General features: G+C 37.2%; 2 protein-coding genes across 3 annotated transcripts in view; one reads left to right on the top strand and one right to left on the bottom strand.

Moving 5' to 3' along the window:
* The window catches only part of LTN1 (listerin E3 ubiquitin protein ligase 1), a 32,182-nt gene extending 24,983 nt beyond the window's left edge, over nucleotides 1-7,199 (top strand). The window contains exons 25-30 of the mRNA XM_058184962.1: nucleotides 1,613-1,799; nucleotides 2,683-2,854; nucleotides 3,629-3,849; nucleotides 5,797-5,991; nucleotides 6,384-6,551; nucleotides 7,028-7,199. Coding sequence (XP_058040945.1) covers nucleotides 1,613-1,799; nucleotides 2,683-2,854; nucleotides 3,629-3,849; nucleotides 5,797-5,991; nucleotides 6,384-6,551; nucleotides 7,028-7,090 — 1,006 coding nt within the window. The 3' untranslated portion in view covers nucleotides 7,091-7,199. The remainder of the gene's footprint in view (nucleotides 1-1,612; nucleotides 1,800-2,682; nucleotides 2,855-3,628; nucleotides 3,850-5,796; nucleotides 5,992-6,383; nucleotides 6,552-7,027) is intronic.
* A 648-nt stretch (nucleotides 7,200-7,847) lies between these two features.
* On the bottom strand, nucleotides 7,848-13,655 carry N6AMT1 (N-6 adenine-specific DNA methyltransferase 1). Of its 2 annotated transcripts, none has more exons than XM_058184963.1 (7): nucleotides 13,584-13,655; nucleotides 12,896-13,080; nucleotides 11,455-11,541; nucleotides 10,610-10,700; nucleotides 9,304-9,387; nucleotides 8,744-8,885; nucleotides 7,848-8,267 (listed from the first exon to the last, which is right to left on the bottom strand). In XM_058184963.1, exons 1-7 carry the CDS (start codon nucleotides 13,635-13,637, stop codon nucleotides 8,161-8,163), a joined length of 750 nt encoding a protein of 249 aa, XP_058040946.1. In that variant the 5' UTR covers nucleotides 13,638-13,655; the 3' UTR covers nucleotides 7,848-8,160. The 2 variants fall into 2 exon arrangements, with proteins under 2 accessions (XP_058040946.1, XP_058040947.1); XM_058184964.1 differs by lacking the exon at nucleotides 13,584-13,655 and adding an exon at nucleotides 13,177-13,254.
* Between the last annotated feature and the right edge of the window lie 245 nt (nucleotides 13,656-13,900).

Raw genomic sequence — 13,900 nt, 5'->3', positions numbered from 1 at the left:
CCAAAAATAAGACTTATTTTATTTGGCCTCAAAAATAAGCATAGGGCTTATTTTCAGGGATGTTTTTATTTTTTCCATGTACAGGAGGCCCACTTCTGCTTGCTCGGGGGAGGGCAGGGGGCCATGTGGTGCACTAGTGCTGTTGCCACGAGGCAGGGCGGTGGAACTGCCTCATGCGCCCTAGCACCAGCTTACCTCAGGGGCCCTGCAGCCAGGCCACCCATGCCCTGACACCTGCCTTGCCTTGCAGAGGTGGCTCCAGCAGCCCCATCAAGCAAGATCCTGCATGGCCACCCGCCCACTTCTTCTGCTTGCTTGCGGCCACAACACAGTAGGCCGCCAAAGATCACACTAGTGCCATGACCACAAGGTGAGGCGGGGGGTGGAGCTATTCCATGCACCATGCACTGGATTACCTCAGGGCTCCCACAGCCAGGCCATCCCCGACACATGCCTCACCTTGCGGCCAAGGCACCAACACCAGCACACCACTCTGCCTCCTGCTATGTTGCAGCTGCGAACAAGTAGAAGTGGGCCTGCAGCCATGTGGGTTTCTGCTGCACATGGCTATTGGTGCTGCCACCGTGCAGTAGCTGTTGGAGCATGGATGGCCTGGCTGCAGAGGCCCAGAGATAAGTTGGTGTGAGGTGCATGAGGCGGTTCCACATACTCCCTACCTCATGATCACAGCACTGCAAGCAACCAGATGGAATGGGCGGCCAGGTGGCTGTGCAGACTTTTAAGGTAGGGAGTATGTGCAAAAGTAAAAAACATACTAAGGCTTATTTTTGGGATAGGGCTTATTTTCAGAGAAACAGGGTAGTTTCAACTACTTGCCATGTTTTTGCCACAGTGCTGCTGGTTTTTTTTAAGAAATAAAAGTAGGATAGTTTTTAATAATCAGAAGTTAGAAATCAGTGTAGCAGGATAAAACAAATAATATTTTAGCAATGATGAGTTTTATATATAGGAAAAATCATAACATTAAACATTTTGTAAATGAAGATATATATGTAAATATGTTAAATTCCCATTACCAAATTCCAGTATAGGCCATGAACTCAAGTTTCTGAACATGCATTTAAATCAGATTGAGATTTTTGAAGACCAATTCTATTTAGTTTATGTATTAAAAAGGTATGCAATCATTAGTTTGATCACTTATCTTCTAAGAGACCTAGCTCTCTTTTTCTTTAGGTTGGAGGAAATTATGGCCTTTAGTCATGGTCACTAGAGACAAAAAATATTTTATTTGGAAAGAAATATGAGATAAAATAAACCTTCCTTACACTAATGCATTTTGGAACTTCCTCTTGGATGTCTGCACACTAAGAAAAGTATGTGCTGTGGAGGAAGAGATACAAGCTTTTAAACTCATAAATGAAAAGCTTTATGGGTAAGAATTATATTAGTCTGTATATAGATGCTATGGGTGACCAAGGATTGAAAAGAATACAGTAAAATACTATGTTATGAAAGTTACTCGTACTATTGCTGACTCTATTTTAAGCAATAAGGCTCTCTTAATGTATATGTGTGTGTATTTCTGTATGTAGAAAATAGATTGTTGTTTTTTTCTACATACAATATTTCCTCCCTTTATTTTATTTAGATCCCCACCAGCAGCACTTATGACTGTTCTTACCACTCAGGAAGATTTAATAGAAAACATCCTAGAATGCATTCCAGTTGGAGAATTTGCAGAAATTCAGCCAATGAGTGACGAGTTTTGCCTTATTTTAGGATATCTTCTTACCTGGAAATTAATTCTCTCTTTCTTCAAAGGTGCTTCTTCCCAGGTAAAATTATTTATTTTCCACCCACCATCCTATGAACCCTTCAGGTAGCAGGTCAGTTCAGTTAAGAGTGCTGATCTGTGTACATAAACATTTTACCATTACCAATAGAAATGAATTCATTTCAGGTTGTTTGATCAGGAATTAGGAACTTAAAATCAAAAGCATTCTCATGTCTAGCCGTAAGAGCACGGAAGAAAATTATTCCACACCTAGCAATAGGAAAGCAATATTGAGCTCCCGAGACTATTTGTATTATTGCTTTGTTGTTAAGAATGAAATGTAAACTGTTTGGTAGACAAATAAGATGAAATAAAAATAAATTTTTAAAATAAAAAAATATTTTGTAATAGGAATGTTTATTTTATCTGGCTGTAAACCGCCCTGAGTCCTTCGGGAGAAGGGCGGTATAAAAATTTAAATAATAAATAAATAAATAAATAAATAAAATTTTGATAGGCAAATTTTAAAATAAGATTTAATTGTCATTCTGTAATATAGACTTTATCTGTACACGACACATAATCTCGGGTTGCTTAGAAGATATAAAGACATGTTGATATATTATTATATATGGATGTATGGTTTATCCATCATCTGTACTCATGCTAGCACCTGACAATTTTACCTATTGTTGTCAGGAATAAAATGCCACCAGTGCTCTCTAGTATGATGTAGTGCTTTTGCATGGGCCACTAAACATTAGACGCTGAGAGTAGAAATAAAATAAAATGAAAACATACTTTTAAATGAGCCTTTCTCTATTCCATTTACTTCATGGTCTATTGATGCAGGGGCTTTAGGGGCATTTTCCAGTAAGAATTCTTATTTTATAAAAATGTTTTATAATTAATGGGAATTATTTTACATGTTATTTTTCCTCCAGCTTCGAGCTCTTTATTCACAATACCTTCGAAGAACTAAGAGTTTGAATAAACTACTATATCACTTGTTCAGGCTTATGCCAGAAAACCCAACTTTTCCTGGATCAACATCAGAACTTTCAAATAAAGATGTAAAAACTTATTTTACTGAAGAGCTTGATTTAGACATCAAAGGCAAGTCGAAATATTCCTAATTGTTCTGTATTTCATTATTTAAGAGATTTTTTTTTGTTAGGACTCCTCTAGGGTAGTCATTGTCCTCTAAAATGTTGCCCTATTTTCAGGTGGTTTAATGGCGTAACAAATACTTCCTAAAATATCATTTTATATTGCAGTAATATATGAAAAATCAGCACAAAATAGCTGACACTCTGTGTGCTGAATAGATCCCAGTTAAAGCGGTTTCTTTGACTATTTTTATTTACATTTTTTTGGTATTTACTTACCAATCCCTGCAGTGTTTTCATAGAATTTTTTTTCCCTTTGAAATTTCAAGCTGAAAGAATCTCTACATGCTTCTATATGGTCACCATCCCATGTTCAAAGTGAAATCTGGGATGATTGCCAAAACTGTGAATGATTGTGAGGCATTTCACTGCCTCTAACCTAGGAAGAAGTCAGAATACTTAATATGTGCAGTAACAGGGTAATGCCTTGAAATGTGTTGGAATTCCCAGTCAGCATGGCCGTGGGGATGTGGGTACCATTTTGAGAAAAGAGGGAAAAACAATTTTCTGTTATGTAATAGGTTTGACATAGGCAGCTTGGAATTAAAATAATTTTGAAAGCAATTCTCTATCCTTATCTTAGAATAAGCCGTAGTGAATTTAGTAATTCAAGTTAAGAATGTATACTATTTTACTCACCTTACTAAGAAATGGAAACACTGTAACTGAAAGCACTTTTAAAACTGGCTTTATTTCTATATTTTTTCCATTTGTCCTATAGACACACTAGCAATGTCCTCACACATTCCACATTTGGCTTGCACTGTCTATTGTATGACCTTAAAAGATTTGCCAGCTATGGTTCGTCTTTGGTGGAACAGCTGTGAGAAGCGAGTCTTCAACATTGTAGATAAATTTACAAGCAAATACGTTAGTGGTATACTGTCTTCCCAAGAAATATCTTCTGTACAGACTAGTACCCAGTTGTTTAATGGCATGACGGTTTGTATCATTATCTTTTTATTATTTCACTATCTGTATTGTGTGCATTTCATTGTGTGGTATGCTTAATTAAATAGTGATACAATGTTTTTCTGACAGTTGATTGGAAGCACTGTGTAGGGCTGCTTTCAAAAAATGCAGTGAAATCTGCAACCTACACATTCTTCTACGAAGCATTTCTGTTCTAAGTACCACCAAAGCTGTTTACATTACTGAATGAAAAAGAATGCCTTAGAACAGCAGTCCCCAACCTTGTTGGCACAGGGGACCAGTTTTGTGAAAGGCAATTTTTTTCCTCCACGGGAGGAAGGGGGTGCAATCTAGATCCTGTGCATGCAGTTTCGCTCGTCTGCTACTCACCTCCAGCTGTGCGGCTCAGTTCCTAAAAGGTCATGGACAGGTTACTGGTCTGCGGATTGGGGAACTCTGCCTTAGAATATATGCAGAAACCTAGCTATTGTTGGGTAGTGCCTCTCCCTCAAATAATGGCTTATCTTATAGAAATAAATTCCAGATGACAATACAATTCCACTTGTAAGAAATATGAAGTTATGATTACCAAGCATATGAATTGTGCTGCGATTTTTCTTCACAGAAAAATTAAGCTCATTCATAACAATACAGAATCCATTGTTTTTAAAAACTCTAAGCATCTTCTATCTTGTAAATGTAAGAATATAAATGTTAAGACTTGTTTATCATTTGTATAGATTTGTGTTCTAAACAGTTTTAATGTTAGCCTCAGATTATTAGTTAAAATATTGAATAGTGCATACAGGTAGTCTTACGACAACAATTGAGCCCAAATTTTTTGTTGCTAAGCAAAACATTTATTAAGTGAGTTTTGCCCCATTTTACAACTTTTCATGCCTCAGTTGTTAAATGAATCACTGCAGTTAAGTTTGTAACACTATTGTTAAATGAACCTGGCTTTGCTTGTCAGGTCACATAAGAAGATCATGTAATCCAGTTGCCAAGTGTCTGAATTTGGGGAGGGTGCAATGGTTGTGTAAAAAACTATCACAAGTCACTTTTTTCTGTGCTGTTGTAACTTTGAATGATCACTAAATGAACTGTTGTAAGTTGAAGACTGCCTATATTGTGGAATAGAAAGTATAACTGGTGATCTCTTAATACTAATTCAGCCTTACTTAACCCAGTTTGAACATCTTTAGGTGGAAAGATGTTCACTGTACTATACTATTATAAACATGGCTTTCATTGTTGCTTAAAAATAAAATTTGAAAAAAAAATCACATGAAGGTGGTCCATTTATCCAGCAACTCTTCAAAGTTATGACAACACTGAATGAATGTTAAATGTGACTGGTTCTTGGAGTTACAGCCATTGCAGTGTCCTTGCGGTCATTTGATCAATATCAGTGACTTGGCAGCACCCCTTATGATCGTAGTGTACATTTCAACTGCTCTTGCCTATCTCTTCCATCTCTGCCCTTTTATTTGTGCTGCACTCCCACCTGCTCCTGCCAACTTTTGCCATTTTCTTCCTCCTGCTGCTGCTGCCAAGGCATGCCCAGTCAAGGCAGGTGTTGGGTCTTGCATGGCCTCCATGAAGCCTTGTAAAGTTTTAGGAAGGCAACACAGGGTTAACAACTGCCTCAGCTGGGCAGAAGGAAAATAGCAAAAGTCAGTGGCAGGGGTGGTGGTGGTGGTGGGTAGATCGCAGGGCAACCAAAAGGACAGAGATGGGGTGAGAAATAGACAAATGAAGTTGAAGTGGAGATCAGACAGGCAGCAAAAATGAAGGGAGACCTTTGTCTAACTACTTCAGCTGGAACTGCCATCGCTAAAAGGTAGGGTCATGTGATGGTTCACCTAATTACTTGCTTAGTGATGGAAATTTCGTCCCAGTTAGGGTCATTAAGCTAGGTCTTGAAAGTAGGATCGAAACGTTGTTATAATAAACAGTAACATTTTTGTTTTACAGGTAAAAGCTCGATCTACCACTCGAGAAGTCATTGCTACTTACTCAGTTGATGATATATTCATTGAACTGATCATACAGCTTCCCCCAAATTATCCTTTGGGCTCCATAGCTGTAGAGAGTGGGAAAAGGGTTGGTGTAGCAGTTCAGCAATGGCGCAATTGGATGCTGCAGCTTAGCACTTACCTCACTCATCAGGTAGTTTTTCATATACAGTCTTGACTTTGGTCATATGAATTAGATCTGTTTTAAATAACAGTTACCTGAACTACTTGAAAGATTAAAAAAATTGTCTGGGACTCAAAAGCAATACTTGTTGGACTGTTTATAAAACAGTTGCATTCTTCCCGGATCACATAACTGATCTCCAGTGCTGCAACAATATCCCAGGAAAGCATATAGCAGGTCAAACTGATTATTCAACACATCATCACTACATAAAAACCTTACTGTATATATTATATACTGTATTATGAATTATATTACATGCATATATAGAAAACTGTAAAAGATAAGATGAAAAATTGGGATTTAAAAAATCACTGAATGGTGATATTGCACAAAGCTGAAATGCAAAATTTTCCCAACAGAATGGAAGCATTATGGAAGGGCTAGCATTGTGGAAAAACAATGTGGATAAACGATTTGAGGGCATTGAAGACTGCATGATCTGTTTCTCAGTTATACATGGCTCCAACTACTCCCTTCCCAAAAAAGCTTGCAGAACATGCAAGAAAAAGTTCCATTCAGCCTGCCTGGTAAGTATCTTAACTACTTATTATTTCTGAATGAAAACAAGTCTGAAATTTATATGTCTTTAATGCTATTAGTAGTCATATGAACATTTAAAAAATAGCTTAATAAAAGTTTCTGGTTAATTTTGTAAAGGGAGCTTTTAAGAAAATGTTAGGATCCTTTAAAATGAAATGATTTGCTGTTTTCAGAAAGGCAATAGAAGTTTTTATTTTTCAGAGTTTTTTATACCTTTGATGTAGATTAGAGCTTAAAGGAAGCTGACTTGCAAAAGAGAGTTACTATTTCATGGAGTAGTCTAGTATTGTTGGCTACTAGGCTATTCCGTGAAAATACTTCATTACAAATAGGCACTTAATATTTATCTTCAGAGATAGATTTAAAGATGCCATAAAGTATTCGATCTTGACTGGCTAGTGTTTAATTGTAAATTGTAAATGCAAGACTGTTCTTAATATTTGCTTCTCTAAAATTTCTCTAGTACAAATGGTTTACATCTAGCAACAAATCCACTTGCCCTCTTTGCCGAGAGACTTTCTTCTGATATACATCATTTTTCTGCTTCAGCGAGCCTAAAGAAGCATTTGAAAACCATACTTGGACTGAGCAGTAAAACCTTAATTTCTTCCCTTACAATAAAAAGTTCGAACTGATTAATCATTTATTAGTATTACTTACTATCTTTGCATTAAAATGTTCAGATATGAAATGTAGAAATGGATGACATGTAACAGTTTTTGACCTCTGGCTGTTTCGTAGTCTCTTACATAAGCCCTGTTAAGGTCAAAAGATTTTTAGCAGCATGAAGAGCAATTTAATAGTTTGTTTGATTAGAGATCATGATTAGAATTGGCATTAAAGGCTCAAAAAGAGAGGGATAGACACACACTTGAAATACCCACAAATACATCTGTGGTACTGATTCTTAAACTGTATATTGAATTTGAAGTAGCGGCAAACAATATTGTGAACCAGCTAGTGCAACTCATACCAGCTGCTTGTACTGTAGTAGGGACCAGTGATGTGCAAAAGATTCTGAATTTAAACATTCAAGTTTGAAACAGTTCCAATCATATTTTAAGTATTCTGACTATCTAATGATATTCTAAACCTGAAACATTTAGTGTGAAATTGAAATAACTATTTCAAAGTTGAAACAGTTGTTTTTACTTAAAACTTGCAGGTGCTTGTTTTTATTTCTGTCACGCCAATGCAGAATATCATTAAGTATTTCAAACTTGAAACAGGTGTTTTTACCTAAACTTTGCAAATCCCAGAATATACAGCAAAAAACAAGAGAATTAACTCCATGCTAAATTTATCATTCAGATGAAAAAAGAAGCAATTTAGGACAGCAGCCACATTTTTTCTCCTGTATGATAGGATTGTAACAATGTTTATGCAGTATTTTACTTTCCACATTTATAAATTTATTGTCAAAATTTTGATTTTACACATGGAAATATTATGCATATTTTTGAATTAAGGTAATATGCTAATGTGTACTTGTTGACAACAGCTAGAATTTAATCTTAATTAAATGTAACAAATTAATCCAAGATAGCATTTTAAAGCGAAGAGTCTGCTATATGAAGATTCCTCTAGAAGCCAGTTTCAGGATTTGTAGAATTTCAGAACTGAGAGATACTCCCTCCCTGCTTGTCTGGAAATTACTTTACTGCCATTTAAACCACATTCCTGCAATATTTTAATAATTTCATCTGCAATTTAAAACAAGAGATTATCATTCAGTTTAGAAACAACTGACTTTACTGCCAACCTAACTGAATCTTGGGGGCGGGGGATGACACTGCACTGGAGCCATTTCCATGTATTTTATCTCTATATAATAAAAAGAAAGCCTATTTCGTTAGATCTTAATATCCTGTGCTGGCTACAACCTTCAGTACACGTTAAATAAGTTAATCTGCCCAAGGTCTGAATGTCAGAAACTAGTCCCTGTGCTTCATTTCATTTTATAATTTCTCTCTACATTTGAAAGGGCATCTACGTTTTCTTCTTGATGGTGTTTAATAGCAACATAGTAATATAGAGAATAAAGCTCAGACCTGCATCTATTACAATCGAATTTGAAATATAATTTTTACCCAGAACTCAAAAGATTTTACATAATTATTAAAAAGTTTTTTGCGTGACAGCCACCCCAATATTTAGGAAGAAATTGAGATATGGCTACCTGGATTATTTTCTTTAATTGTAACTAAATAAAACAATCCTCTCGCCGATAGTAGGTCTGACACAAGTGGAAAGAGTCTATCCATAACCTCTCTGCCATTTTTACCTCCAGCCCAGGCTGCCTCTATTCCATGAGTTTGTATCTAGAACAAATAAAATATGGAAAATTGAGCTGAAAGGTCACACAGGGTAGACCTGTTCAGTTATTTCAAAAGACAGGGAAAGGAAGAATAATAATGTTACTGGACATTACACATGTTTAAGAATTGTTCTGCAGTTCTTGTTCTGTGTTTCTTGGGAAGATTCTTCTTCAGCTGTTAGATGCTGCAATAGTGGATTTTTTCAATGGACAATGTAGAAACAAGCAAAAGCATAAGTGAAGGATGATAATGTTCTATGTATAAGTTAATTGGTTAGAAATACAAAAACTGGGGTATGAAAAAATCAATTTCCAACTAACTGATTTTTTTCAATACGAGTGATACTTGTAAAGTATAAGCTGTAAATTATAGGTAATTGGTAAATCGTTAATTAGTATTCTTAAATCTCATATGGTCATACCTCAGCAGAAGGGGTTACCACATAAGGTGGGTTAAATAACAGCAAATCAACTTTTCCATGTAATCGTGGCGACAATCCTGTTACCTGAACATAAATAAAAACATTAGCATTTATGTAATGCATATGATTATGCAGGTTCACTACAAAAGGTATCAAATGATACAGTTTCCTTCTTATAGATGCATAATCTAATTCAAAGAAACAAGGAAGAAAATGAAAAGCAAGTATTGGAGAGATTTTACCAAGCATATAAATTTTGCCAAGCATATAAAATCTAATGCAAGCTAATCTTATTCCCAAACTGCTTATTCCAGGAAAACTACAATGTTTAAAATATATCTATTCAATACCACCTTTCTGGTCTTTAAGTTTGATATTATAATTAAAATTTATCATACAGCCTTAAAAAATTGTTTATTATACATTATATAATGGATAAAGGAGCTTGCACATTGTAACTTTTTTTCTATCATTCACATGCTTTAGATAGCTCTACTGCTAAGAAGTTTCACTCATTCTACACCCAAGCTAGAATACACAGAGGTACCAAGCACCACTAACATTATTCAAGCTAACATACAGTGAATCACTTGAAAACAATATCGGAGCAGCACAAATCATAACTTGTATTATGAAATCAGCTCTGTTGTAATTTGGCTCCTCCAGCAGCCAAATCAGAGGAGGTGGTGAAATGGGAGTGCATCAAAGCAACCTAAGAGCACCGAGAGGGAAGACGGAATAGAGCTGGGAGAGAGAGAGACAGAGGCGGAGCCTGGGCCATCCATCAGCCCTCAGATGGAGAGTCAACAGCTCCCAGGTCTGGAGGTGGCTGATGAAGAGGAGGAACAGCTGGGTCCAGTGCCTGATGCACGGATGTGCAAAAGGCAGAGGAGAGGAGAGCAGTGGAAATCTGTGGACTGATTCTTGGGAAGGAAGAGCCACCACTGCTAGCAGAGCTCCACCGTAGCTCAGGATAAATGCAAGTGGGTGGGGGGGAGATGAATAGATGTGGCAGACAACTATTCATCTCTCTGCTGGACGGACTTGTTAGCCTGCAGTGAGAGAGAAACTTTTTGCCAGGGCTGCTGGCGCTCCTAATAAAGGAATCTCTGAATTAATTTCAGAGGGTTTGTTGTGCTTGGGTCAGAACAAGCTGATTGCCACACAGGCAAGCAAAAGAGCTCCATTACTTCTAGACATTCATGTTATAAATAGCCATTCTTATCCTAAAATTTAACATAAACAATATTTGAATATTGATAACATTTTAAAATTTGCTGACCGAAACAATTATAATTTGTCTTACCAGGTCAGTAATTACTGGCTGAATGTGAACACTATTTTCTCTAGCTGTCTCTACTGTGCATAGACCAGCCACAGGGTTGATATCAGTACACCTGTATGCACAAAACTATATTTTAGTAAACAAACTATCTTTTGTTACTTTAGAAATAATTGGTCAAATATAATTTAGTTCAGATATTTGATTGCATTACCATCTTGATTTTTCTGATGCCTTCCCCAGATACCCCCCGTTTCTTGAAATACGTAAGTCCTTGATTAACAATCACTTGTTTAGTGATAGAGGGTGTGTGGTTTCGTGTGCTGCCTGTATCTCCTTGATGAGGCTTTGCTTGTCTGCGTAGTCCGGTTTCTGGCATGCTGCAGACCAGTACCAGTCTACGGACCAAGGATTGGGGACCCCGATTTACAACAGCATTAAACAAATGGAAATTATGACTGATTCTCAAAGTTCCAGCCATCTGATTCAGTGTAATGCCTTTTATGTGCTGTACCTTACATGTACACGGCTGTAAGAAAGCGCTACTGTATACATATGGAGGACACATTAAAGTAGATAAATATTGGTTTTCAAAACAATGGTGAAATACAAACAACAGTTCTGAACTGAGCCATGATCTTGTGGAACTGTCAAATATACTATTTAACACCAAATTGTATTTCTTTTATCCAATTTTTTTTTACTGAGTGAAGAATTATACCATTGACATAATTCAAATTTACATGTAATAATAGTTCATATTCACATTCCAAAGACTGCTGCATTATTTAACAAAAATTATCAGAATTTTCAGAAGCACCCTATTTTTTGCTTACCGTATATAACTCAAATGGCATATAAATACTTACATATAAACTGCTTTGGATCCAACAATTGAAGCTAAAAAAGTTGAAACTACTCCAGATCCAGATCCTACTTCAAGGCATATATCAATGCTAAATGAATGCAAAAATAATAGTTCAGAGATTAAAATGAGAATTACAATATAACATACAAAACATACATTTTTTAATGTATACATTTTTGAACTATCAGTTTTCAAATTAAAAATTAGATCCAGCAGTCAATGAGTAATATCAGTTATAAATTTAATAAATGTAATCTGAAACTATAAAATAATTACATGATCCAATCTGGGTGAGTCAACCTCTGGTCCAGGTGACTGACGCAGATTGGATTTTGCAACATTATCCTAGGACAAGTATATTTGCCTTCATTTGTAAAAAAAATCACTGCCATAATTGTAATTTAAATTAAATAACTATATCTATATGCTTCCCAGAGCTGTTCAGTGTTAGGTGGCATCCACCTTTAATAAATTATTGTATTATTACTATTACTATTATTCAACTTCGCTGATTTCTCAGATTGATTAAATTCTACCTGCAATGCTATTTTACACATCAATAAGGAAACATGTTATATTTATGGGTAACCTAAGTCTAGAGGCTTTATAGATTTTATTCGATTTATGTCTGGATTTTACTTTGTACATTAATATTTCAGAGATGCTTATTTGCTTTATTCTTAGTCCCTGCAGTTAGGTGCAATTCTAGCAAAACCAAGCAGCTGGAGGAGTGGTGGTAATACACATACACACACACACACACACTCTCTCTCTCTTTCTTTATAAAGTTCATCTGAACTCTTTCCAGCAAAAAATATCTTGTCACTTGATGCAATAATGGCCAAACAATTCTTCTGCAACAGAACAGAACTGGAGTATGTACAGTAGATGGAATTTGCAGCATACTGCTTTGGAAAATAGATAACAGGCCACAAATTAACCAGAAAGTTTATACATTATGGTGACTTGTATGTTATTTAATAGATTACGAAAATCTCCTTTTAAGTGAATTGGATTCCATGGAACTTCTTGCCATTGTCTTTGTCCAGAAAGAGTCCTTCCCCATCTCCACTTTTCCTGATGGTTTCCCTGTCAAATGTTCGTCCCTGAAGAACCCTACTTAAGCTTTTCAAGACCAAGATCAGTCAATGATAACTGGGTGATCTATTTACTTTTTTTAATCGTCTCATATATGATGAGTACCAGCTTAATTCTCCCGGACGTTCATTTCTAGCTCTTTTTTTAAAAAAAATAAATAAAAAAAAAGCGGTTTATTCAATGTGCACCTGGATCTTATGCACGCTCCAGGCCACGTTTACACATTTCGCTAAATTCGACTATGTAAATTGCAATGCGCAGCAACGTTTCCTTATCTCGCCCTTGCCATGCCCGCCGGTGCGCAGTCCCCGAACTCTTCTCTTGCTTGCGCAGCGCCGCCTCACCCGGCGTTTCTCAGAGCTTCGGCATCCCGCTCGAGGGCGTCGAGCAGCAAGTAAGTGTCTTCGGCGGGCTCATAAACAGCGCTGAAGGGACCCTCTGGACCCACGTGCTGGTGCCGCGGGGTTGGGATCATCGCCGCCTCGGTTCTTCTCCCGGCCCCGAAGGTGAGCCTGAAGCAGCCATAGACCTGCAAAACACAAAAATAATAATTTTTCTTTATTCCCGATTTAGCGAATCACACGCCTCGCTTTCAACCAGGGCAAGAGAAACAAGGAAAACCGACCCTTCGCTCCTTTCACGCCTGCGCTTGGTCAGAAACGCCCAATGATCGCGGCAGAGACACTAAAGCCCGCCCCTTCCAAGAAACAGTAGCCACCGATTCGTCGGTCTTAGAGATGGAAAGCTTGCGTGCAGTTAGTATCTGCTGTTCAGGCTCACCTCTCGAAGGAGGTTTATTTGCCTGTTGTGTAGCAAGTTTATTTGTTTTTATTTACTTATATCCCATTTTTATTATTTTTATAAATGTCTCAAGCCGGCAAACATACCAACAACACATTGTGATGGGTTGGGCTGACTCCATAGTCTCTACTCAAAATCCCAAAATCTTCAACCAAAAGCTGTCTACTATTGACCTCACCCCATTCCTGAGAGGACTATAAGGGGCGTGCATAAGAGCACAAAAGTGCCTACCGTTCCTGTCCTATTGTTCCCTTCATTATATCCAATTAATATAGTTGATCTCATTCGTCATCTTCAGGCTTCAGCTTCGTGCTTCTGGGAGCAATGTGTGATCGCAGCTGTTTCTTCCTTTTAACTGCTAGTGGGGGTTTGAACTGATTGGGTGGGAGCTTGGCTGTGCTCTGATTGGATGGGGTTTTTTCTGTGCTCTGATTGGCTGGGGGTGTGTCCTGTGTTGGTGGGGGCTTGGTTGTGCTCAGTCTAGTCTGTGCTGCAGGGGGATTTGAGCTGGTGAGCTGCATAGCTATTGTTTGGCTTTGTGGTCGTGC

This window comes from Ahaetulla prasina, chromosome 5 (assembly GCF_028640845.1).
Source record: "Ahaetulla prasina isolate Xishuangbanna chromosome 5, ASM2864084v1, whole genome shotgun sequence".
Lineage (NCBI taxonomy): Eukaryota > Metazoa > Chordata > Lepidosauria > Squamata > Colubridae > Ahaetulla > Ahaetulla prasina.
This window is presented reverse-complemented; position numbering and strand designations above follow the sequence as displayed.

Excerpts from the sequence above, each read along its gene's own strand:
- N6AMT1 (XM_058184963.1), bottom strand. The coding sequence starts at position 13,637 with ATGAGATCAACTATATTAATTGGATATAATGAAGGGAACAATAGGACA. Across the intron at positions 9,388-10,609 it reads AGCCAGTAATTACTGACCTG|GTAACAGGATTGTCGCCACG; the intron begins GTAAGACAAATT and ends ATTTATGTTCAG. Across the intron at positions 8,268-8,743 it reads AATTAAAGAAAATAATCCAG|ATGAAATTATTAAAATATTG; the intron begins GTAGCCATATCT and ends TTTAAATTGCAG.